The 26555-nt window shown below is 44.7% G+C and overlaps 1 protein-coding gene across 5 annotated transcripts in view; it reads right to left on the reverse strand.

Moving 5' to 3' along the window:
• Positions 1 to 2179: 2179 nt before the first annotated feature.
• The window catches only part of LOC144497493 (choline transporter-like protein 3), a 133644-nt gene continuing 109268 nt past the window's right edge, over positions 2180 to 26555 (reverse strand). For 4 of the 5 annotated variants that reach the window (XM_078218843.1, XM_078218842.1, XM_078218841.1 and 1 more), the window contains exons 13-16: positions 11163 to 11300; positions 8471 to 8707; positions 6819 to 6914; positions 2180 to 4143 (exon numbers count right to left, since the gene is read on the reverse strand). In XM_078218843.1, the coding sequence (XP_078074969.1) occupies positions 4123 to 4143; positions 6819 to 6914; positions 8471 to 8707; positions 11163 to 11300 (492 nt within the window). In that variant the 3' untranslated portion in view covers positions 2180 to 4122. The remainder of the gene's footprint in view (positions 4144 to 6818; positions 6915 to 8470; positions 8708 to 11162; positions 11301 to 26555) is intronic. The other variant, XM_078218840.1, reaches the window with a different exon arrangement.

Raw genomic sequence — 26555 nt, forward strand, 5'->3', positions numbered from 1 at the left:
GAATTGCTTTTGAGGCTGTGAAATATGCAGTTGGAGCAGGTAATTGAAATAGAAGCCATGCTCTCACTTGGGAAATGGAAACACAGCAGGCACCAGGGATTACGGATTGCTGCTTGGGTGCATGGGAAACACCCCGATGGACTGAATGATCTGCTGCTGTATTGTAATTCCTAATGTAACACCCTGAGCAAAACTCATCTAGGTATAATGTATATTCCATCACACTCCTCACTTGTGGGAAGTGACTTGCCACAATACCCAGCTTGAGCTGCTCGAAGAGCTGTAGTCTTTATGGCTGATCCAGTTTTCTGACCAATGGTGACCTGAAGATGTTGATGGTGGAGGGTTTGACCATAGAAATGCTGTTGACTGCAAAAGGCTAGATAGATTCACTTGTTGGAGCCCATCACGCGAGTGGCTACTTATCACCCCACACTTGAAAGTTGCTCTGTGCAGGCACGCATTGCTTCGTTATCTGAGGGGTTGCAGATGGAACTGAATAGTATGTTTTTTTTTATTAATGGGATGTGGGCATTGCTGGCTGGACCAGCATTTATTGCCCATCCCTAATTGTCCTTGAGGGGCTTACTGGGTCATTTAAGAGTCAACATGCATCTGGAGCCATATGTAGGTCTGACCAGGTAAAGATGGCAAGTTTCCTTCCCTAAAGGAGAAGAAGCAACATACAGGAACTAATAGTGTTTTAATGCAGATCTTTCTTTAGCTAAGCACAGCACGTATGGTGGTAATTTGGTGATGAAAGCAGCTGTTGGAATACACTGGATAGTTTTCAGCTTACATAATGAAAACCTCTTGTGAATTTTCTTTTGGAAAATATTTTCCAAAATTCTCCATCACTTAGTTTTATTGGTCGTCATTTAAAACAGCATGTAGGAACATTAAATGGCGAGGGCTAATAGAATTAAAGCAGTATCTTTCCAAAATCTCTTACTGGCATTTTGATCAAGACCTTGCATTCCGTTGCTGGGTATTTTTGTATTTGTGCTTCATGTTTTGTAGCACAGTAAGGCATTGTTACAGCTCAGTGGCTGGGAACCAGCCAACTCCCTGTTTATAGCTTGCAGAAGTGGTAAAATTAAGAGTTCCATTTTCTTTCTGATGTTCTAGTAGTAATGAAGCTAAACAGTGCATCAATTGTTGTATGTTTACCACGGGCCTGGGACAATTTAACAGCTGAGCTCCAAGCCATCACTGATTGTAACTGGAACAAAGTCCTAGTTTTAAATGCATATGGATTCTTACATTTAGAACAGTGACTACACTTCATTGGCTGTCAAAAAAAGTACTTCTGGATGTCCTTAGCACTATGTGAATTACATGTCATTTTCTTTCCTCCTACGCTGTTCTACTTGTGCTCCACTGTCAGCTAATGCTTTTTCTTTGCAATTGGATGACTGTCTCATAAGTGCTGGAGATTTTCAAGAATAGAGAAGGTCACGGGATCAGCATTACTGCAACAATCTTAATTCCACAGATGATGCTAATGAGAGGGCAAGAGTGTCCTCAAGTTCCTTGTTTTCAATTAAATACTAAGTTTTTGTAAACGGATACACATAGTAGCCAATCTGTATTAGGATCAAATGAAGGTTGGGATTCCACAAGAGGGGACACTCATTGTCTCATCATAATTAATCTTTCATGTAATCTGAATTCAACACCATGTGAGTAATTCCTGGTTATTTTAACAGCAATGCCAGATATTTTGTTTTTCAACTCATTGGAAAACTTAGTCAATGGCTGGGATTTTCCAGCCCCAGATTTCCCCAAAGGCATGTTTTCTGGCAGCAGAGGCAGCTTGCCATTGGATCTTCTGGTTCTGCCGAGGTATACAAAATGTTGTATGATCTGTCTATTGTGAAAATCCTTCCCAATATGTCTAAAAAGATTAATCCCTCCCTAATAGTACTGTGGATGTACCTCCTCTACGTGGACTGCAGTGGTTTAAGAAGGCAGCTCACCAACACCACCTCAAGGACAATTGGGGATGGGGATCAAGCGTTGACCTAGCCAGCGATGCCCACATCCCCTGAACTAATAAATTACCATGTGCAGTCTTCACAATCTCCAACAGATTGACTTGATACATACACTAACACATCATGTGTTAGTAGTATGTCCTGGAATCTTCTAATTCAATCAATTAAATTATGACAATGTTAATATGCAAATTTTTTATTTTACAGTGAGATTTGGTAAGGTATAAACATCAGTTTTTACATATTGTGCTCTATTCTGTGACAGGATACTAAAAATTGATTCACCCAGTCAGTATCAACTCTAAAAGGTGTTTTGCACCTTTTTAAATGAAGTCTCCTGTAAAAGACCGGACCATGAATTGTGATGTGATTTGAAGGATAGGCTTACCCACAGCTGCTTCTATTAAATGCAAAATAGTTCAAAATTGATCCTTGTTTTCTTGAATTAAACACAACTTTTTGAGGGTCACTTCAATATACTCTTGTGCTTGGTAAGTGAAATATTTGTAATGTGGATGATTAAAAAGGAGCAAATGTTTTTAAATCAGCAGTGTCCTAAGCGTTAGAACTAATGGCAGTGAATGTACCTTTGATACCAGGGAAATCTTTCAACATCAACGTCCCACCACATTCTGTTCATTCTGGTTACCTTAGGACCAGGAAGGAGATACTTTATTAGGTCTGAGCTTGTATTGCTTAGAATTTACAATACAGAAACATGCTGTTTCACCCAGCAGGTCAAGGCTATTGCTTTGGCTCCACCTGAGTTTCCTCCCACCTTGACTGATCTCCTTCCTTAGGCACTCTTAATTACAGGAAGAATGTCAGGGTGAAAAGTGGGTCAATTTAATGATCATTTCACAAATGTATGTGGCTGTATAGTGCCTAGCCACCTCTGTGCAGCTCAATCTAAATATTCAAGCCTGTCCTGCTCCCTGTCGCCTGAAGCTAGATAAGGTGGACCTGAATTTCTGGTAAGTGCTGCCAGCATCTGAGGCCCACCAGCAGCAGAAGCCTTGACGTTAACCATTTATTTAAAGATGAGGCTCAAAGAATTCTCCCAACAGGTCAGCAGACTGTCTAGATCCACAGGGTTCTATGCTGTCCTCTGGGCATTATAGTGAGATTGGGATTCATCCTTGCTTACGCTAGTTGGGAGTGAGCCTGCTCCTTGGAACTGCTGCATTTTCCTCTATAGCAGCTTGATAGAATCAGTGACTGTAGAGGGCAGTTAAGGATCAAACACCATGGTGGGTCTGGAATCAAATATGGGTCAGAGGAGGAAAGGATGACAGGTTTTCTTCATTAAAGATGACTAATCATCCATTTCAATTCTTATGATACTGATAGCTTCGTGGTCACTTTTTATGGTGCCATCTTTTAATTTCTTATGTAAGAGACCATGTGAGCTGGGATGAGCCTCAGGAGAAGGGATCAGTGAGTGATGTGAAGGGATCAGTGAGTGATGTTAAGGGTTTACTACAATATATAATACAGATACAAAGATTTAATCAAAAAAGATAAAACTTTTAAATGTTATTTCAAAAGAGGTCTGAAGCTCAATTCATTTATTAGCATTTCTTTCTGAGATTAGTGATTAGCATTGGTGTTCATGTATTTAACAGGACTATCAAGTTCTGGTAATAAGAATTAATGTTTTACAACTCTCCAGTATAAAATAATCAGTTCAATTAATGGCACATTGAAAACATGAATTTTTAAGAATGTTCGTTAATGAATATATTCATCTTCCCTGAAACATGGATGGCAGCACGCTCTTCAATCATTAGCTATGGAGCTAACAGCCATGGGGGAGACCTTTAGACCATTGGATATTTCATCTTTTAATACAAGAATATTCAGTTTCACATGAACAGTTTGTGGGCAGACCTAACACAAGCTGAACTGTCAGTAATACTTTATGAATGGATATTGGTGTCACAGTAAAGAGGTCCCAGCATATCTTAAGAGATTGAACAACAATAAAACATTTCTTAAGAAAAATGGATTACTCCTGTGTTGAACAGCCAACTCGAGACTAAATTGATGAGTGGGGCTTAGATCTCCATTTGGCTCGCAGTAATCAAGTGAAGGGAATGTTGACGCTTTGTTCTCTGGAGCCCCATCACGCTGTGTTAGTGCCCTGCTAAATAGGAAAGAGTTACATTGCAATTTTAATTCTATTAATCTACATATTAACAAACCACAGTATAATACATTCATGCTATAGAAACCTGTTTAGGGTCTGTCCAGTACTGTAGTTTGCCACTTGTGCAGTCACCAGCTATGCTTTCCTCCCATTCATTTTAATGGACAAGCAAACTACAGACTGGGAACTGGAAAATCCTGGCTCTACTACACAGGATTTTTGCTGCATAAATTGTTGAATGCTGTGTGACAGTGCCCCAACCCCTGGGCCTTTTTTTGAATACCTTCAATTCACCAATGGTTAAGCCCCCTCTATCCCACATGGACATTTTCTGAACTTCAAGTTTGAGGGCTGTACCTGGGACTTTATTAGCTTGGTAGCTCACAGTTTTGGCTTTACCTACCTCAAACAACAATACGCATCACACTATGGAGAGTCATTTTGGAGATCCAGACAGATCCCACAATTCTAAACAAATCTCTACCTCCTCCTTCCTCATACAACAGAAGGCATGAGGTGCTCATGTATGTTCTTTTCCAGACAATCCTCCTTCCCTTGCCTTCCTAATCCCCTCAGGACTTTTTAAAAACTGTGTAGCTTCTCACTTGTGTGCTTAAATCCCTTCGGACCAATTCTCCTCCGACAGCACTGGACTGCCCTGTTTAACGTTATCAATTATACTTCTCCTGTGGTTCATTATACATTCCTGACTTTTCTGTTTAACATGGGTGAATAGTCTATACATCGCCGATGGTACTCATAGGGTTATATAGTTTTACAGCACAAAATGAAGCCCTTCGACCTATCATGTCTATGCCAGCCATCAAGCATCTATCTTAATCCCATTTTCCAGCACTTGGTCCATAGCCTTTTATGCTATGGCATTTCAAGTGTTCATTAAATGTTGTGAGGGTTCCCACTGCTAGAGTGTAGGAGAGTGCTTAAAAAAGAAATCAGGAGGGCAAAGAGGGGCCATAAGGTATCAATGGCAGATAAGATTACGGTAAACCCCAAGTGAGAAGCTATGTTGCTCCTGTCATGATCTTTCCACTGAAACAACTCCAAATTCTTTCTATATCCTACAGCTTGCTGACATTAAAATGGTTCCCGTTAGACAGTCACTATTCACATTCCCCTCTGAAAACCCACTCTCAGCCTTCCCAGTGCGTGCCCCATGTCTAACCTCCCTATTCTCTCAGCTCTTTGTGCCACTGCCACTGAGTTCACATCAACATGATTGGTGGATGGCACAGAGGTTAGCACTGTTGCCTCACAGCGCCAGGGACCAAAGGTCAATTCCCGGTTTGGGTCACTGTCTGTGTGGAGTCTGCACATTCTCCCCGTGTCTGCGTGGGTTTCCTTCGGGTGCTCCAGTTTCCTCCCACAGTCTGAAAGACATGCTGGTTCGGTGCATTGGCCATGTTAAATGCTCCCTCAGTGTACCCGAAAGGTGCCGGAGTGTGGCGGTGTTAATGTAAGCCTACTTGTGACACTAATAAATAAACTTTAAAAACTAAATACCTTTAGATCAATTCTCCTCTGACAGCACCGGACTGCCCTGGTTGACGTCACCAATTATACTTCTCTTGTGATTCATTGTATATTCCTGACTTTTCTGTTTAACATGGGTGAATAGTCCATCCATCGCCTCTTGCACGACCTTACCAGCTTGCCACACATTTACCACCCTTTCAGGCAGTGAGTTCTAGATTCCCAACACCCTCTGGGTGAAAAAGATTTTTCTCAAATCCCCTCTAAATCACCTGCCCCATAACTTAAAACTATGCCCCCTGGTTATTGACCCTTCTACTAAGAGGAAATAGTCCTTCCTATCTACCCTATCTATGTCCCTCATAAATGCATGTTGTTGAAATTGGTTTCAAAGAAGAAAGAAAATTACAGCACAGGAACAGGCCCTTCGGCCCTCCAAGCCTGCACCGACCATGCTGCCTGACTGAACTAAAACCCCCTACCCTTCCAGGGACCACATCCCTCCATTCCCATCCTATTCATGTATTTGTCAAGACGCCCCTTGAAAGTCACTATCGTATCTGCTTCCACTATCTCCCCCGGCAGCGAGTTCCAGGCACCCACCACCCTCTGGGTAAAAAACTTGCCTCATGCACCACCTTTAAATCTTGCCCCTCGCACCATCAACCTATGCCCCCTAATAATTGACTCTTCCACCCTGGGAAAAAGCTTCTGACTATCCACTCTGTCCTTGTCCCTCATAATCTTGTAGACTTCTATCAGGTCGCCCTCCTCAACCTCTGTCATTCCAGTGAGAACAAACCAAGTTTCTCCAACCTCCTCATAGCTAATGCTCTCAATACCAGGCAACATCCTGGTAAATCTTTTCTGTATCCTCTCCAAAGCCTCCACATCCTATTAGAGGACATTGCTAAAAATAATTGGAAAGTTTCATCTTTTGTAGACTGAATGAGCTGTGTTTCTCCCTTCAACTCATCCATCTATTACTGTCCTTCCTTACTCCATAAACCTAACCAATCCAGGAGATTACACCTGCTGCTTAGTAACAGAAAATGATATCTACCTGTTACACAACATTTTAAATAGATAGAACCCACTATGTATGTGAGAGACGGATATGGAAGTGAAATGCCAGTGCAGCAATTTATACTCTTAATGCAAAAACAATTGGCCACACTGACCATTGACAGTAGTTCCGTGTTTCGGTTATTTTCCAGGTTTGGTTTGTCACTTCGACTGGTCCTCTTGAGTTCTTGATTGCTTTTGTCGATAAATTCCTGGGAACAAGAAACAACATTTAAAAATTTGTCGAGTTCTTTCAATAATTCATCTCTGAGCATCATTCTATATCGCACTGGAGGGGATGCAGAGGAGACTCATCAGGATGCTGCCTGGGATGGAACATTTAAGTTATGAAGAGAGGTTGGGTAGGCTTGGGTTGTTTTCGTTGGAGCAGAGAAGACTGCGTGGCGACCTGATCGAGGTGTACAAGGTTATGAGGGGCATGGACAGGGTGGATAGGGAGCAGCTGCTCCTCTTAGTTGAAGGGTCAGTCACAAGGGGACATAGGTTCAAGGTGAGCAGGAGGTTTAGGGGAGATGTGAGGAAAAACTTTTTTACCCAGAGGTTGGTGACGGTCTGGAATGCGCTGCCTGGGAGGGTGGTAGGGGTGGGTTGCCTCACATCCTTTGAAAAAGTACCTGGGTGATCACTTGGCACATCATAACATTCAGGGCTATGGGCCAAGTGCTGGTAGATGGGATTAGGTGGGAGTTCAGGTGTTTCTAATGTGTCGGTGCAGACTCGATGGGCCAAAGAGCCTCTTCTGCACTGCATGGTTCTATGATTCTACAGAATTAAAAGAGCCTGCAATTGTAATGACAGTAGTGACAACACACACACACACACCAACGTAGTTGCTGCCAATTATTAAATAGCTCTCCAATCCTAATATCTCTCGCACTTGAAGGACGCCAAGACACATGGTTATCAAGGACCATCCTTGTGGAGCACAGATCAATCATTAAAGAAAGAGCAACTACTGCCAAAGTGGTTGAAAAGTTGCATTGCCCCAGCCAATCTCTTATTGCTCCAAGTAATGAGCGTGAGCTACCGATAAAAGCTGATTATTAGTTGAAGTTCATGGCAGTTACTATGTTTGCTTCTTCAGGTTATCGTAGTAAGAAGTCAGTGTTTACACATACAGAGGGTCCAGTGCATTACTGGTTTTTAATTTGCTCATCCAAGTTTATTTATTAGTGTCACAAGTAGGCTTACATTAACACTGCAATGAAGTTACTGTGAAAATCCCCTAGTCGCCACACTCCGGCATCTGTTCGGGTACACTGTGGGAGAATTTAGCATGGTCACTGCACCTTCTCCGCACGCCTTTCAGACTGTGGGAGGAAACTGGAGCACCCGGAGGAAACCCGCTCAGACATGGGGAGAATGTGCAGATTCCGCACAGTCACCCAAGCTGGGAAATAAACCCGGGTCCCTTGCGCTGAGAGACAGCAGTGCTAACCACTGTGCCAACGTGCCGCCCCGGTAGAACACTCAAGGAGAGTAAGAGGCAAATTATTTGTTGCACTTATTAAAAATCCATGAGATTACAAGCTACTGAGGTGAAGCACGCCATGAAATTACATTTAGACATTCCTGAACACTCAAAAGTTTAGAAAGGTGTACTAGTGTACATAGTGCAACATCTGTGATGTTAAATTTAGTTCAAATTACTGATACATATTCTCCTCTCCCCACCAACCAACCCCACTTGCTGTGATTGGAGAATGAGGGAGTGGAGATTAGAACAGTCAGCGCCTTTAATACTCACCATTAACTCCTTGTCCATGAAGTAGGGTTTTTCTGCCGACCCGTCATTAGTTGCCAGATCAACAGCGTAACACATGAACAAGACATCCACCACCATTTCAAAAACTGACAAGAAGCAATGTGCCATCAAATAGGCAAAAAAGGACACCATTATCAGCGGGATAACCCAAACATTCAGATCACGATTGTAATTAAAGGCCACGAGACCGCCAAAGACTGTAAAACACACCACAAATACCTGAAAAGAGCAAAACACATTAATGCGTATTACTTACACAAAATGTCATGCAAAGTCCTGCTACTCATTTAAGATGATTATTTCATTAATTATGATTTACACAATGAGGTTTTCTTGGCCAATTTCTTCCCTCCATTCTGGAAGACTCTTTGCTGGGATACAGGGAGCTAGTACTCTCCTGGTACTTCACCCAAATAGTCATATTCACATCACCTTGAAGGTGAGGTGCCTGGAAACTATTCGTTGGAAGCATCGCTTCACGACAATCACTGGCTCAGTGGGTTTATCCAGGGGAGACATTCCAGCCAGGAAGTTTCCCGCTATGGACTGCCATTAGCAGTCTTTCCCCTGGTTTTTGTGGCTATGACTCATCTTTCATTCCCTCACCCTACAGTATAAATTTCTCCCACTTTCTACACCTTTTAGCTTTAACAAAGGGTCATCTGGACTGGAAATGTCAGCCCTTTTCTCTCCTGACAGATGCTGTCAGACCTGCTGAGATTTTCCAGCATTTTCCCTTTTGGTTTCAGATTCCAGCATCTGCAGTAATTTGCTTTTATTTAGGAAGTTTCCCTGATTTGGCCCCCAGTTCTTGTCCAAGGCAGCACTAGGGGTATTGCATTTGACCTGTGTTAACAAGGGGTAGCTCAGACATTAATGATGCCTTTCAGTTGACCTGTCCTGGAAATGTATTCCAGGAGGTTGGCTGAGGACAGGATCACAGCTGAATGGGTTTTGATTAAGAGCAAAATAAAAGCCAGGACAATTGATGGACTCTCCTCTCTTCCTTCATGTCTGCTGTGGTAGTAGAGTGGTGAAAAAGGCATTTGGGACACTTCCTTTATCAATCGAGGCACAGATTACAAAAGTAGGGAAGTCATATTGGAGTTGTATAGAACTTCGGTGAGGCCACAGCTGGAGTACTGTGTACAGTTCTGGTCACCACATTATAGGAAGGATATGATTGCACTGGAACGGGTGCAGAGGAGATTTACCAGGATGTTGCCTGGGATGGAACATTTAAGTTATGAATAGAGGTTGGATGGGCTTGGGTTGTTTTCATTGGAGCAGAGAAGACTGAAGGGTGATTGGTTGAAATGTACAAGATTATGAGAGACATAGATAGAGTGTTTAGGGAGCAGCTGTTCCCTGAAGGGTCAGTCATGACGGGACATAGGTTCAAGTTGAGGGACAGGAGGTTTAGGGGGGATGTGAGGAAAAACCTTTTTACCCAGAAGGTGGTGATGGTCTGGAATGCTCTGTCTGGGAGGGTGGTGGAGGTGGGATGCCTCACATGCTTTAAAAAAGTAATGAATGAGTACTTGGCACATCATAACATTCAAGGCTATGGGTCAAATGCGAATAAATAGGATTGGGTGGGAGGTCAGGTGTTTCACATGTCGGTGCGGACTCGATGGGCTGAAGGGCCTCATCTGCACGGTATGATTCTGTGATTCTATGAAAATCTACCTGATCGACTGCTACAAGCAAACAAGGACTTAGTTTTAATGCCTCATTTGAAGGGATGACACCTCTAACCATGCAACATTTCCTCAGCACTGCAATGCAGTCACTCTGGACAGCAGGTTGCACACTGAAGTGGTGATATAAATATTCGGCAGTAACAGAGTCCTATAAAATTGTCTTTCTCTGAATGATGCAGCTTTGGAAATGCTCCAAAAACATCCTGATTGCAAAACACTGCTGCAGGTTAGCCAAATTACCTTTCGCACAGTGGTGAGCACTGCTGCTTCACAGTGCCAGGGACCTGGGTTCGATTCACAGCTTGGGTCACTGTCTGTGTGGAGTTTGCACATTCTCCCCGTGTCTGCGTGTATTTCAGAATGTGGGAGGAAACCAGAGCACCCAGAGGAAAGACCTGCTGGTTAGGTGCATTGACCCGAACAGGCGCCGGACTGTGGCGACTAGAGGAATTTCATAGTAACTACATTGCAGTGTTAATGTAAGCCTTACTTGTGACTAATAAATAAGTAGCACCTTCGTTGATTTTGCCATGAGTTATTGGGATGCTGAAAAGCCTTGCTTGACTACCAACATAAAGGTGCAATTTACCCTCCGTCACAGTCCCATCTTGGTTACAGTTTGGACCGTGCATTACAACAACAACATAGGGGCTTTAACCCCAAAGCACTTCATTGGAGCATTGGATAAAGGTTCAATGATAGTACATTAATTATATTTGGTTACTAATATTATTTAGCATTCACCAGGCTATTAGACTAACAAAAATTCTCATTTTCAACGGTCTATGTAATAATGAAGTATGGAATGTGTTAATGATTCCAGTAAGAATGACAGGAAATATATTCTTGGATGTGAAAGTAGCAAAGCTAATGCTGTTAATAATTCACTTAAAATATCAATATTCAGGGAAAATGCTTCATCAGTGTAACAAGAAAGCAGAAACCTCTTAAAAGGGCATTAAAGTACTCACTTTTCCAAGAAACAGCAGAAAGTCTCCAAAGCAGTTGAGTGCCGTCACACTTAGTGCATTGTTTACAATGAGAAAGAAAGCTTCTTTGGCTGAAGTGCAGAAATTTGTCCCATTGATTGCGGTAGCAATGTATGCATTCTGAAATAGAAGCGGGGAATAGTTTATTTTGTCTCACTGGGCTACTTACTAAACACTGGTCCAGTAGGTAGCATATTTTGCACTTCCTTTAAAGCAACGCCTTAAAAGTATGAATTTGAAATCATTTTGTCCTCTCTTTCTGACTTTCCCACAAATATGCTTAGGAAGTGCCCTTGCTGCTTTGCCTCTGTAATAATCCGCACCATCCACCCCCCTCTGATATTCCCTTGTTTCTTTGCCCCTCAGGTTACCACACAAAGGTCCATTTTAGAGGCATGAAACAAGACCATAAGAATCAACAGATCATTCAAACTGTGTAGGATGAGTGGGGATCCGATCAAGATAGATCGAATTTTAAAAGGGATTGATAAAGTAAATGTTTCTTCCTATGGGGCAATGTAGAACAAGAGGTCACAGGTATAGGTTGAGAGGCAGTAGATTTAAAACTGAGATGAGGAGGAACTACTTCTCACAGAGGGTGGTGAATTTGTGGAACTCGCTGCCCCATAGCGCAGTGGAGTCTGAATCATTGAATGGTTTCAAGAAGGAGATAGATATATTTCTGATTTAAAAATAGGATATGGGGAACAGGTGGGGAGATGGATTTGAGACCAGAGTGAGATCAGCCATGATCTGATTGCATGGCGGAGCAGGCTCGAAGGGTGAATTTGCCTACTTCTGCTCCTAATTCCTATGTTATGATGTCAACCCTCAAGGCATTCACTTTTTGGAAGGAGTCACTGCAGAACAATCTGCAGTTGGAACCCAGGCTGACTGTAACAGCTTCACACAATGAGGTTAAGTCAAACCTGCAACTCTTTAATTTCCAATACATTTCCTCATTCACTGTCAGCAAAAGGAAAGTTGGTCTCAACATAAAACTATTTTCCTGATTAAACCCAGACTGAATTTTTCACTAACATTCACAAATTGACTAACATTAACCCCAATAATATTACAAATTATTTCAGCATCCAAAATAACTGGCTCTGAATAATTGTTTCACTGAATCGGACCCAAGACGACAATTTTGAAAAAAGAAGGCAGTGTCAGATGGAAACCAATGTGAAGGTGTGCTTTAAAAAAGTATTATTTGGGATCTTAGTCCTTTGAAACAAGTGAGTTAAACTTGTTAATCTCAATCATAAACTATTCCTTTTAGAGTCGCACGATGGTAGGGGAGTGCTGGGGGGTGGGGGGAAGGGCTCGCTTGTTGTAAAATCCTATCTGGGAAGGAAATCTGCCATCTTTACCTGGTCTGGCCTACATGTGACTGCAAGATTGTGGTTGACCCTTAACTGCCCTCTAAAATGGCCTAACAAGCCACTCAGTTGTAACAAATCTCTGATGCACTATCAATTCGGCAAAAGACTACTTGTATGCCAATACAACTGTAGGCTTTTATTCATAACAGAATCAGGAGCACATCCCAACAGGTAACCGACCTGAACTGAACAAGGGGGAGGAGACAGCCACCTTTATACTAGGTGACTAGGGGAGGGGCCGAGCCGGCAGGGGATGTGTCCAGGCATAACAAACACACAATGGTGGTCCATGTAGGACAAAGGCACAACTGAAGTCCACCACAATCTCTACAAAGCCCAACAGAAATTAAAGCAAATGGACCATCCAGCATTGACCTAGGCACTGGAAATGACAGAGCCAAACTCTGCTTTGTTGACCCTGCAAATTTTTCCTTACTGACATGTGAGAGCTGTCTCACGGATTAGTCAAGCATCAGCTCATGGAATCATACCTTATAAATAATGTCCCAGACACCACCATCACCATCCCTGGTCCAACTGGCAGAACAGTCCCAGCAGAGGTGGCAGCACAGTGACATACAGTCAGGAAGGGGATTGCTGTGGATGTCCTCAAAATAGATTTTGGACCCCATGAAGTCTTGTGTCATCAGCTCAAACATGGACATGGAAACTTCCTGCTGATTGCCACATACTGTCATCCCTCAGTTGATGAATCGGCACTCCTCCATGTTGAATACCACTTGGAGCAAGCACTGAGAGTGGCAATGCACAGAATGTACTCTGGATGGGGACTTCAATGTCCTTCACTAAGAGTGGCTCAGTAGCACCACCACAGACCGAGCTGGCTGGGTCCAAAAGACCCAGAGGGAATCATTATTCATTATTCTGTAAATTGAGTTTGTGTCCTTATATGCCCTGTTTGCTGTTTATGAGCAGATCTCCCACTCACCTGACGCAGGAGCAGCGCTCCGAAATCTAGTGGCATTTGCTACCAAATAAACCTGTTGGACTTTAACCTGGTGTTGTTAGACTCCTTACTGGGTCCAAAAGGACATATCTGCAAGACTGGGCCTGTGGCAAGTGGCGAGGGAACCAACAAGAGGGAAAAACATACTTGACCTCATCCTCACTAAATTGCTTACCTCTGAAGGATCTGTCCAAGCCAGTATCGGTAGGACTGATCTCCGCACAGTGTTTGCAGAGACAAAGCCCCATTTTCGCATTGAGGATAGCCTCCATTATGTTGTGGCATTACCACTGTGCTAAATGGGATAGACTTTGAATACGTCGGACAATTCAAGACTGGGCATCCATGAGGCTCTGTGCATCATCATCAGCAGTAGAATTGTACTCAACCACAATCTGTAACCTCATGGCCTGGCATAGCCCTCACTCTGCCATTACCACCAAGCCGGGGAATCAACCCAGGTTCAATGAAAAGTTGAGTCCTGCCACATCCAACTGTGAATGATGGTGGACAATTAAACAACTCACCAGAGGAGGACGCTCAACAAGTATTGCAATCTTCAATGGTGGAGGAGCCCAGCACATGAGTGAAAAGCAGGCAGAACCCCCTCATCTCCTCCCCCCTGGTTGATGCCCCCCTCCACCATCCCCCCCACCCCCAGCCTGTCCCAATCACTGCCCTTCCTCTTTAGCTGACTGATCCCAATGGCAGAGTGGCAGCAGGACACCCCCACGCCACCATAGACCCTGCCCCCTTGGCACAGCCCCATGCTCAGTGGGCAATGCCACAGTGCCCCCTGGGCATTGGCACTTTGGCCCGTGGCACTGCCAGGGTGCCCATGTCCATGGGGCACCACCCCTCTCTGCCCGATCCCCTGGGGGGCCCGACTGTCCCCCCTTCGCTCCAGTAGGGTTGGGCTGCTAGCTCCTCAAAAGTGGGGAGCTACTGTAAACCCAGCTGGAGTGAAATGCTCTGGTGGAGTGGGAGAGGCTAGCGGGTCTGGAGAATTCAGTCCCAGGCCCGCTAATTGCATTTAAATGATATGTAAAATATCGTTTAACTGCTCGCCCCACCTCCCTGCCAATTTTCAGTGCAGGACAGACCGTGTTAGAAATCCAGCGCTGGGAGGCGCTAGCGGGGCGCGAACCCTAGCATGAATCCTGTGCATCGCCCCCTGCGCGATTCTCCCGGCCTGCTATGCTACAAAATTAGTGCAGCGGGATGGGAGAAGTGCGGCCATTACTGCAGGAATTCCTCAGGGTAGTGTCCTAGGCCCAACCATTTTTAGCTGCTTCATCAATGCTTCCATCCAACAGAAGGTCAGAAGTGGGGATGTTCACTGATGATTTCACAATGCTCAGCACCATTTGTGTCTCCTCGGATACTAAAGCCATCCATGTCCAAATGCAGCAAGATCTGGACAAGAACAAGGCTCGGGCTGACAAGTGGCAAGTAACATTCGTGCCAAGCAATGTCTATCTCCAACAAGAGAGAATCTAATCATTGTCCTTTGACATTCAATGGCATTATCATTGCTGAATTCCCCATTATCAACATCCTGGGAATTACTATTGAACAGAAATTGAACTGGATTAGCCATATAAATACAGTGGCTACCAGAGCAGGTCAGAGGCTGGGAATCCTGTAGTGAGTAACTCACCTCCTTATCCCCAAATGCTGTCCACTATCTAGAAGACACAAGTCAAGAGTGTGATGGAAACACTCCACTTGTCTGGATGTGTGTAGCTCCAACAATACTCAAAAAGCTTAATACCATCCTCGACAAAGCAGCCTGATGATTGGAACCCAATCCACAAATATTCACTCCCTCTATCACTGACGCACAGTGGCAGCAGTGTGTACTACCTACGAGAAGCACTGCAGGAGCTCACCAGGATTCTTTAGGCAGCACCTTCCAAATCCACGACCGTTACCATCTAGAAGGACAGGGGCAGCAGACACATGGGAACACCACCACCTCCAAGTTCCCCTCTGAGCCGCACTTCACTCTGACTAGGAAACATTTCGCTGTTCCTTCACTGTTGATGGATCAAAATATGGAAACACCCACCCTATCAGCGCTGTGGCTGTACCGATGCCACATGGACTGCAGCGGTTTAAGAAGGCAGCTCACCACCACCTTCTCATGGGCAACCAAGGATGGGCAATAAATGCTGGTCTAGCCAGCTATGCCCACATCCTCTAAATAAATTAAAAAATGAAGTACTGTTAAAAATAAGATGTATAAAAATGCTGTAGCAGTATTAAAAAATTGGATGGAAAGGGTTTTACGTAAAAGAAGAAGAAATCAGGTTTCCCCTTAGCACCATTCACTGTGAATTTTCCCAACACTGTGTTCCCCAAGATGTACTGGCCATGATCCTGGTGTAGTACTGGGATATCACCCAATGGCTGCCCTGGTGCTTATCTGGCTGTGAGGGGCCCATGCATGTTTGGCATTTGTCTGCCACATCCTGCTGAAAACCCAGGTCCCACCCACCATTGGAATTTGGGGAAGGGGTTGAGAGGTGTTCAACCTCCCCTCTGCCCACGTAGTTTCTCCCACCAAACTCTACTCTCAGTGTCAGGAGGCTGATATAAAATTTCCTGCCTCTGCAAGGGATCACGCGCTAACTTCTCCTGCAAGGGGCTAAATGTAAAAGCTGAGAAATTCGGGCAGGGCCCTTTCTCAGATGCTCAGTGGAGAGGTGGTGGAGGATTATAATGTTATGTTCAATGCACCCTGATGAAAATGGTCCCCTGTTTCTGTGCGCAAAGGGCTTAGTCTATTTCAAACATAGACACTGCACACTATTTCCTTTGTCTGTAGATGGCAGACAGTACATGCTGGAAGCTGCTGTCCTGAATTTCTAGGCCCACAAGTGAAGGCTAGCATTCGAGGTATGTATTTGGGGTGGCACAGTGGCTCAGGGGTTAGCACTGCTGCCTCACAGCGCCAGGGACACAGTTTGGGTGACTGTCTGTGTGGATTTCAATTCCCGGTTTGGGTGACTGTCTGTGTGGAGTCTGCACGTTCTCCTCATGTCTGTGTGGGTTTCCTCCGGGTGCTCCGACTTCCTTCCACAGTCTAAAGATGTGTGGGTCAGGTGGATTGGCCATGCTAAATTGCCCCTTGTCAGGGGGACTAGCTAGGATAAATGCATGGGATTATGGGGATAGGGCCTGGGTGGGATTGTGGTCGGTGCAGACTCGATGGGTCGAATGGCCTCCTTCTGCACTTGTGGGGATTCTATGTAAAATTGCAGAAGAAAGGGATGACGGGGGTATCAGCCTGTTAAAGAGGTTGAAAGGGTTTTAGCAATGTACAGACAAATAAATGTTGTTAGGGGAGATAGGTAGCCATAGGGCAAGATCCTAAACTAGAGCATGCCTTGACCAGAGCGCATTTTGAAGGGTTAGTTCTGCAAACGTTGCTTTAGAAAAGTGAAGAGGGCGCTGGAGGTGACGGGCGGGATTTTGCAGCCACGCTCGCCCCCAAGGCCGGAAAATCCCACCCGGGGTCAATGAGCCTTTGCATGGTCCTGTCCTGCCCGCTGTAATTCCCGCGGTGGGTGGGACGGGAAAATTCTGCCCCACGAGTCTGTGAAATTTATTACCGCAGAATGTAGCTGAGGCCAAAATGTTGTGTGACTTCAAGAAGGAATGAGATATAGCTCTTAGGGGCTAAAGGGATCAAGGGATATGGGGGGGGGGGGGGGGGGGGCGGGGGGGGGAAGGGGGGGATCAGGATATTGAATTTGATGATCAGCCATGATCAAAATGAATGGCGGAGCAGGCTCGAAGGGCCACATGGCCTACTCTTGCTTCTGGTTTCTATATTTCTATGAGTCAACACTTTGTCTCAACTCCCAGCAGATGGTACATGTCCAGCACACCACAAAACCGTCCACAGACGTAATCCTCCAAGTATGAAGAAAAGATTGATGAGACTTGAAGTGAAGTTACTGAAGAAGGTTGAGTGAGCCAAATGCTTTACCGTCCAGTATAAGATTGCACCCCCGTCTGTTACTGAAGCATGTTCAGTCAAACTGTCCTTTAAAAAGGCTGTATCTCAGTTCCCATGCTTGGCAACATGCTTGATGGCAACAACAATCCCAATGGCTACGTCAGTAAGTTGCCTCAGGAAACTCTGTCACTGTCCATCTGCACCACCAGCACTGATCGAACTGACTGCCTGGAGATCGGCAGCTACATCTTTACCTGTCCTCCAAGAATGCTCCCTAATTACAAACATAGATTTCTGGTATGGAGTTTGATAGATGTGGTTGCTACAGTAAAGAATAACAAGATATTGGCTGCCTTTTTTAAAAAAAGAAATCACTCCATGACCCCTGCCAGGAAAGAATTTGCCCCGAGCACTTCAAATTGGAAGAGGTTTGTGCCAACGAACTCAGCTGTTGTGATCCGTGAAAAGTTTAATGCTTGGGGCTAAACTGATGCCGAGTGCTCACAGCTTCAAGGCTCCGAGATAATCTCTGCTCTGTGAAAAGCGCTGCTGAATTTCGGTACATTTTTCTCTGACTGGCTTTCCAGGAGTTCAAAATCTGGTGCCTCCGCAGTGAGCTAAGTGAAATGCGCAGTGATCCCTGACAGTTATTCAGTCTCTCTCCTGTGTAACTATAAAGAGTGCTGTTGTTCCAGCTACGCTGGACCTGCTCAGATCAAAGCGCTGGGCCCCTTTCTCTTTGACCTGCTTTGCGAGTGTTGACAGAAACTGCATGTTGCAAAGTTATCGCCAGGAAGGCGGAAGGCTGAACCAGACACACTGATCGTAATAACTAGTGACTAGAAGGTTATCGCTGCTGTGTGTATGGAAATGAGGAATTTAAGTCAAGCATTTTCCATTCGCATTATGAAGTAAATTCTAATCATAAAATCCCTACAGTGCAGAAGGAGGCCATAAGGGGGTGGCACAGTGGCACAGTGGTTAGCACTGCTGCCTCACTGCGCTAGGGACCCCGGGTTCAATTTCCAGCTTGGGTCACTGTCTGCGTGGAGTTTGCATGTTCTCCCTGTGTCTGCGTGGGTTTCCTCCGAGTGCTCCGGTTTCCTCCCACAGTCCAAAGATGTGCTGGTTAGGTGCATTGGCCATGCTAAATTCTCCCTCAGTGTACCCGAACAGGTGCTGGAGTGTGGTGACCAGGGGATTTTCACAGTAACTTCATTGCAAAGTTAATGTAAGCCTAAATAATAAATAAACAATTCAGTCCATTGAGTCTGCACCGATTCTCTGACAAGAGTATCTTAGCCAAGCCCTATCCCCATAACTCTACATATTTACCCCGCTAATCTCCCTAATCTACATATCTTGGGATACTAAGGGGTAATTTAACATGGTCAATCCACCTAACCTGCACATCTTTGGAGTGTGGGGGGAAACCACGCAGACATGGGAGAATGTGCAAACTCCACACAGACAGGAGCACAGTGTATAAAAGCTAGAAAGTTTTGCAAACCCTTAGATCACCAGTTAATCCTCAGCTAGGGTATTGTATCCAATTCCAGGCACAATCCTATCGGAAGGATCACAAAACTTTGGAGAGGGATTTGAGGAGATTTCTCTTGGACCAGAGTGAGTGTCTTCAGGATATAGAGACTGGAGAGGCTGGAATTATGCTTCCTAGAGTAGAGAAGGCTACTGGAGAATTTAAAAGATTCAAATTTAATGGGGGATTTTGATTAAGTTTAAAGCTTATTTATTTGTGTCACAAGTAGGCTTACATTAACACTGCAATGAAATTAATGTGAAAATCCCCGAGTCGTCACACTCCGGTGCCTGTTCAGGTACACTGAGGGAGAATTTAGCATGGCCAATGCACCTAACCAACATGTCTTTCAGACTGTGGGAGGAAACTGGAGCACCCGGAGGAAACCCCCGCAGGCACGGGGAGAACGTGCAGACTCCACACAGACAGTGACCCAAGCAAGGAATTGAACCAGGGCCCTTATCGCTGTGAGGCAGCAAGGCTAACCTCTGTGCCACCTTGACTGAAGTAATTAGAGGACTCAGAGTAACAGTAGTTAGCATAAGAACCAGAAGAGTGATGAAACAGAATTCACACAGCAAATGGATAATGGACTGAAAGCATGGTGGAAACAAGTTCAACAGCAATTTTCAAAAGGGGGCTGGATGTAGACTTGGAACAGGAAATAACCAGGGCTATGGAGAAAAAACAGGGACAGGGACAGGGTGAATTTCTGTTTTAAACAGTCAGCGAAAATACAAATGGTCGGGTGGCCCAATTCTGCGCCATTAACATAGAACATAGAACATAGAAAGCCACAGCACAAACAGGCCCTTCGGCCCACAAGTTGCGCCGATCACATCCCCACCTCTAGGCCTATCTATAGCCCTCAATCCCATTAAATCCCATGTACTCATCCAGAAGTCTCTTAAAAGACCCCAACGAGTTTGCCTCCACCACCACCGACGTCAGCCGATTCCACTCACCCACCACCCTCTGAGTGAAAAACTTACCCCTGACATCCCCCCTGTACCTACCCCCCAGCACCTTAAACCTGTGTCCTCTCGTAGCAACCATTTCAGCCCTTGGAAATAGCCTCTGAGAGTCCACCCTATCCAGACCCCTCAACATCTTGTAAACCTCTATCAGGTCACCTCTCATCCTTCGTCTCTCCAGGGAGAAGAGACCAAGCTCCCTCAACCTATCCTCATAAGGCATGCCCCCCAATCCAGGCAACATCCTTGTAAATCTCCTCTGCACCCTTTCAATGGCTTCAACATCTTTCCTGTAATGAGGTGACCAGAACTGCGCGCAGTACTCCAAGTGGGGTCTAACCAGGGTCCTATAAAGCTGCAGCATTATCTCCCGACTCCTAAACTCAATCCCTCGATTAATGAAGGCTAGTACGCCATACGCCTTCTTGACCGCATCCTCCACCTGCGAGGCCGATTTAAGAGTCCTATGGACCCGGACCCCAAGGTCCTTCTGATCCTCTACACTGCTAAGAATGGTACCCTTCATTTTATACTGCTGCTCCATCCCATTGGATCTGCCAAAATGGATCACTACACACTTATCCGGGTTGAAGTCCATCTGCCACTTCTCCGCCCAGTCTTGCATTCTATCTATGTCTCGCTGCAACTTCTGACATCCCTCCAAACTATCCACAACACCACCTACCTTGGTGTCGTCAGCAAACTTACCAACCCATCCCTCCACTTCCTCATCCAGGTCATTTATGAAAATGACAAACAGCAAGGGTCCCAGAACAGATCCCTGGGGCACTCCACTGGTCACTGACCTCCATGCAGAGAAAGACCCCTCCACAGCCACTCTCTGCCTTCTGCAGGCAAGCCAGTTCTGGATCCACAAGGCAACAGCCCCTTGGATCCCATGCCCTCTCACTTTCTCAAGAAGTCTTGCATGGGGGACCTTATCGAACGCTTTGCTGAAGTCCATATAGACCACATCCACCGCTCTTCCTTCGTCAATGTGCTTGGTCACATTTTCAAAGAACTCAACCAGGCTCGTAAGGCACGACCTGCCCCTGACAAAGCCGTGCTGACTACTTTTGATCATACTAAACTTCTCTAGATGATCATAAATCCTGTCTCTCAGGATCCTCTCCATCAACTTACCAACCACTGAGGTTAGACTCACCGGTCGGTAATTTCCCGGGCTGTCCCTGTTCCCTTTCTTGAATATAGGGACCACATCCGCAATCCTCCAATCCTCCGGAACCTCTCCCGTCTCCATCGACGATGCAAAGATCATCGCCAAAGGCTCCGCAATCTCCTCCCTCGCCTCCCACAGTAACCTGGGGTACATCCCATCCGGTCCCGGCGACTTACCAACCTTGATGCCATTCAATAGTTCCAACACATCCTCTTTCTTTATGTCCACATGCTCGATCCTTTCTGTCCTCCGCAATCCAGCAGTACAACCACCCAGATCCCTTTCCACCGTGAATACCGAGGTAAAGTATTCATTAAGCACCTCCGCCATTTCTAACGGTTCCGCACAAACTTTTCCCCCTTCACCTTTTAAGGGTCCTATGCCTTCACATCTCATCCTTTTACTCTTGACATATTTGTAGAAAGCCTTGGGATTCTCCTTAATCTTACCCGCCAAGGTCTTCTCATGACCCCTTCTCGCTCTCCTAATTTCCTTCTTAAGCTCCTTCCTACATCGCGTATACTCCTCTAAATCTTAAGTTCTATGATAAGCTTCAGACTGTAAGGAAATTACATTTTAGAGCAAGGAAGTTCCTTGATCTTTTTTCAAAACAGTCACTGTGAAGATCGTTCTACTTTCATACCTCTCCCACCTTGGATATTACTAGCAACCCTCTTCCTACACAAACTGTGATTTGGGTAAATTATTATTTGGCAGGCTTGGAAATAGATTTACCTAAACAAAGATGCTTTCTCTAAATGGTGAGAGATTGCAGAGCTCCTGAGGTGTAGAGGGATCTGGGTGTCCGAGTGCAAGAATCACAATAGGCTGGTCTGCGGGTACAGCGAGTAATTAGGAAAGCTAATGGAATGTTATTGTTTATTGCGAGGGGAATTGATTACAAAAGTCAGGGAGGTTATGCTTCAGTTAAAGAGGACATTGGTGAGACCACTTCTGGAACATTGTGGACAGTATTGGGTGCCTTATTTAAGGAAAGAGGTAAATGTGTTAGAAGCAGAAGATTTACGAGACTAATACCAGGACTGGGTGGATTGTCTTCTGAGGAAAGGTTGGAGAGGTTAGTTTTATATACTTAGAAATGTAAGAGGTGACTTAATCGAAACCTTTAAGATACTGAGGGTTGTGAAGATCCACAGGGTGGATGTGGAAAGGATGTTTTCTCTTGTCAGAGAATCTAGAACTAGGGGTCATTGTTTAAAAATAAGGAGTCGCCCATTTAAGACGGAGATGAGAGAATTTATTTTCTCTCAGAAGGTGGCGAGTCGCTGGAACTCTGCTCCTCAAAAGGCAGGGGAAGCAGAGACTTTGAATATTTTTCAAAGTAGAGCTCGATAGATTCTTGATTAACAAGGGGTGAAAGGTTATTGGGGGTAGGCAGAAATGTGGGGCCAAAGTTACAAGCAGATCAGCCATGATCTTATTGAATGGTGGAGCAGGCTCGAGGGGCCAAGTGGCCTACTAATGCTCCTGATTTATATGCATGTACTTATGTTCGTAAAGGCTTCCATTAGATCACAGATACTGGCCTCAAACTGACACCTGTGGAACATGATGCTCAATCAGTGGATTTGAGTTGTAACTGCTGACTTGCTATCGCGCTAAACTCTACTGAAGAAGAAATAAACTGAAGACTTTGGAAAAAAGAGAGAAAACTGAAACTGAAAGTTGTTCGGCGCAACTTGTGGGCCGAAGAGCCTGTTTGTGCTGTAGCTTTTCTATGTTCTATGTTCTATGACATCGGGAGAGGAGCACTGAGGGAGAAAGGTAAAAGTTCCATGGCTTTAGTGTGAAGAGTCTCCTCCTGATTCCCCATAACAAGTACACAGGAATGAAGAATCGTCTGAAGTGTCGGAGCAAATGTCCAATGAACTGCGCTACATAAAAACTGGACGGTAGCAACATGCTAAACTAGAGCGGGAGGGCTCTGTCCTCAGCGCTTCCGCTTTAACAAAAACAGCTTGCTGAATTATTAAACCGGGCCATCCACTGCGGAGACGTGTGATGACTTTTTTTTCGAATGGTTCCATTGCTCTCCTCCCCATTTTGCTTCCAAAAGAATGGCTTTGTTTACAACCTAAATCAGCCTAAAGGAAAGTGCGGCCCCGCAAGAGATAGTGACAGAAGGAGCTAACATCCTCGGTATTGTACAAAGTCTGGAGCGATTATTTCATTAGAAATTTACTTCGCAAAAGTATGGATGTTTATCGAAATACAGATATCTGGCCAGCCTCCAGTAATGACAATGGCAAGAGATCAGCCAGTCAGAGTCATGAGAACAGCACTCTGGGCCCCTGTCCAGTTTCTGTTCTTTTTCCATGGACTGCTGGCTGTGAATAATCATTGCTTTGTGAAACAGCTGAACCCAGCGGTAGAATGGGGGATGCACTACAACGCACTCAGGCCACCGATAGATGGTTGTCATGGCAACAGCTGATCTCCCCTTCACAAACTTTAAGTGTTCTTTCTAGAATGGATAGCTAGGAATGGCCAACACTGAAAACGGAGGAGAGTAGCAGTGTCCACACCGTCATTGCATAAAAAAAGCCCAAGATACCAGTCCCCCCCGAAGGAACTACAGCCCTACAAAAGTTTGAGTCTGCGATGAAGATTCTTGCAAAGTTTAAGTTTAAAGTTTAAAGGCAGCAGAAGCAGTTTAAAGTTTTTTTAAAAAGTTTATTTATTAGTGTCACAAGTAGGCTTACATTAACACTGCGATGAAGTTACTGTGAAAATCCCCTAGTCACCACACTCTGGCGCCTGTTCGGGTACACTGAGGGAGAATTTAGCACGGCCAATTCACCGAAACAGCACGTCTTTCGTAGTATGGGAGGAAACCGGAGAACCTGGAGGAAATCCATGCAAGCACTCCAATTTGATTTGATTTATTATTGTCACATGTATTGGTATACAGTGAAAAGTATTGTTTCCTGCACGCTTTACTGATATAGGGAGAACGTGCAGACTCCACACAGGCAGTGACCCAAGCCAGGAATCGAACTCACGTCCCTGGCGCTGTGAGGCAGCAGTGCCACCACCGTGCCACTGTGGCGATCTTAATACTTCCGAAGCCAACGCGCTTCAGTAACCTTATTGCAGCTTTTGGCTTTAGCCGTCCCAACAACATGCAGCTGGACAATCTTGCAGCTATTACCATACCGTTTGATGCATTCACCCCTCTTGCCCCTTGTCTGAGAACACAAATGCCATCGCAGCAATGTAAACCTCACTGTTCAACTGACTGGAAAATAACACATGGATAGGTGATTACAAAAAAAAAGATAGGTCAGCAAAGAGAAGCATTAAAAACTGGTTGTAAAATGAATGTGCTTTCTGTTTAAGAAATTAAGGGGAATTTAGATAATGAGGCTAATCCTGATTAGTTTAAAATACAAGAAAAAGTAATGCATTTAAACAAGGAACATGTGGAAAGGCTGGTGTTAAAATTAAAATTCATATGGAAAAAGGACATCCCCAAAAGAAATCAAAAGGTTTAAGTAAATACAGTTTTACTTTCAGAATTTTTTTAAAAATTGCCTTTAAGAGCAGAAAAACAAATAGATTAACCATGAAAAGTGAAGTACCTGATTTTATTCTTCAAATTTAAAGTAGTTGTACATCTCTTGTTATTCAAATGATTTCTCTTTCCCCTGACCTTTCTGACTCGATGAGAAACTTTTGACCTTTGACCATTCAGGCTGGTTCCCCCCAGCCATGAATAGCAAAGCTGGATGAATAGATTGGCTTTATACACCACGTAACTAACAGATAAAATCACCACAGTTAAGTTTATTGATGTCACAAGTCGACTTCCATTAACACTGCAATGAAGTTACTGTGAAAATCCCCTAGTCGCCACACTCCGGCGCCTGTTTGGGTACACTGAGGGAGAATTTAGCATGGCCAATCCACCTGACCAGCACGTCTTTCGAACTGTGGGAGGAAACCGAGCACCCGGAGGAAACCCATGCAGACATGGGGAGAACGTGCAAACTCCACATAGACAGTGACCCAAGCCGGGAATTGAATCCGCTGGCGCTGTGAGGCAGCAGTGTTAACCACTGCACCGCCGTGCCATTCCCTGGCCTGGAAGTCTGAGCAATGGCACACATTTTAATCTAAAAGGAGCGTCCATGCTCTCAGTGCTACAATGTAAGCACGTGTTTTCTGGAGAAAGACGTGGACAAAGACTGACTCAAGGATGGGCTGGTTTACGGCCATTTAAATGGATAAGTTCTTGCTCAATAGGAACCATTTGAAAGATTTGCCTCAGGCATGTGCGAGTCATGTTGGAAGAAACTGCAGTTAGTTTCCTCTCTCCCTTCTTTAGATGGCCCTTGAGAGCTGTGAAACAAACCCCCCAAAGTTCCCTAGACTGTGAAAATCAACTGCATGCATGCTACAATATCGATACCTAAAAGGTTTTCATAGAATCATAGAATCCCTACAGTGCAGAAGGAGGCCATTCGACCCATCGAGTCTGCACCGACCACAATCTCACCCAGGCCCTATTCCCATATTTACCCTGCTAATCCCCTGACACTAAGGGGCAAGTTAGCATAGCCAATCAACGTAACCCACACATCTTTGGACGTTTTATCAATACGCTAAACAAAAACAGCTGGTGGTTAAAGAAACAGACAAACTTTTTTAAACCAAGCAAGTACAATAGGTTAACACATGGGACAGTCCAAAGATGTGTGGGTTAGGTTGATTGGCTATGCTAAATTGACCCTTAGTGTCAGGGGGATTAGCAGGGTAAATGTGTGGGGTTACGGGGATAGGGCCAGGGTGAGATTGTGATCATAGAATCATAAAGTCATATTTTCAGACCCTCCAGAATATCCTGCACATCCTCCTTATCAACTGTAATACTGTCTATTCTACTCCCTTGCAACCCAGTGTCCTCCTCAGCTATATTCATGTCCCCTTGCGTGAACACCGAAGAGAAATATTGGTTCAATGCTTCACCAATCTCCTCCGGTTCCACACATAACTTCCCTCTGCCATCTATAACTGGCCCTAAACTTGCCCTAACCAACCTTCTGTTCTTGACATACCTATAGAACGCCTTAGGATTCTCTTTAACCCTATCCGCCAAAGTCTTCTCATGTCCCCTTTTAGCCCTTCTAAGCTCGCTCTTCAACTCCCTCTTAGCCAATCTAAAGCTTTCTAGTGCACTACCCGAGTGCTCACGTCTCATCCGAACATAAGCCTCCTTTTTCTTTTTAACCAACAAAGAAACTTTTTTGGTGCACCACGGTTCCCTAGCCCTACCAATTCCTCCTTGCCTGACAGGGACATACCTATCACAGACTCGCAGTAGCTGCTCCTTGAAAAAACT

Source organism: Mustelus asterias, chromosome 8 (genome assembly GCF_964213995.1).
Source record: "Mustelus asterias chromosome 8, sMusAst1.hap1.1, whole genome shotgun sequence".
Taxonomy (NCBI): domain Eukaryota; kingdom Metazoa; phylum Chordata; class Chondrichthyes; order Carcharhiniformes; family Triakidae; genus Mustelus; species Mustelus asterias.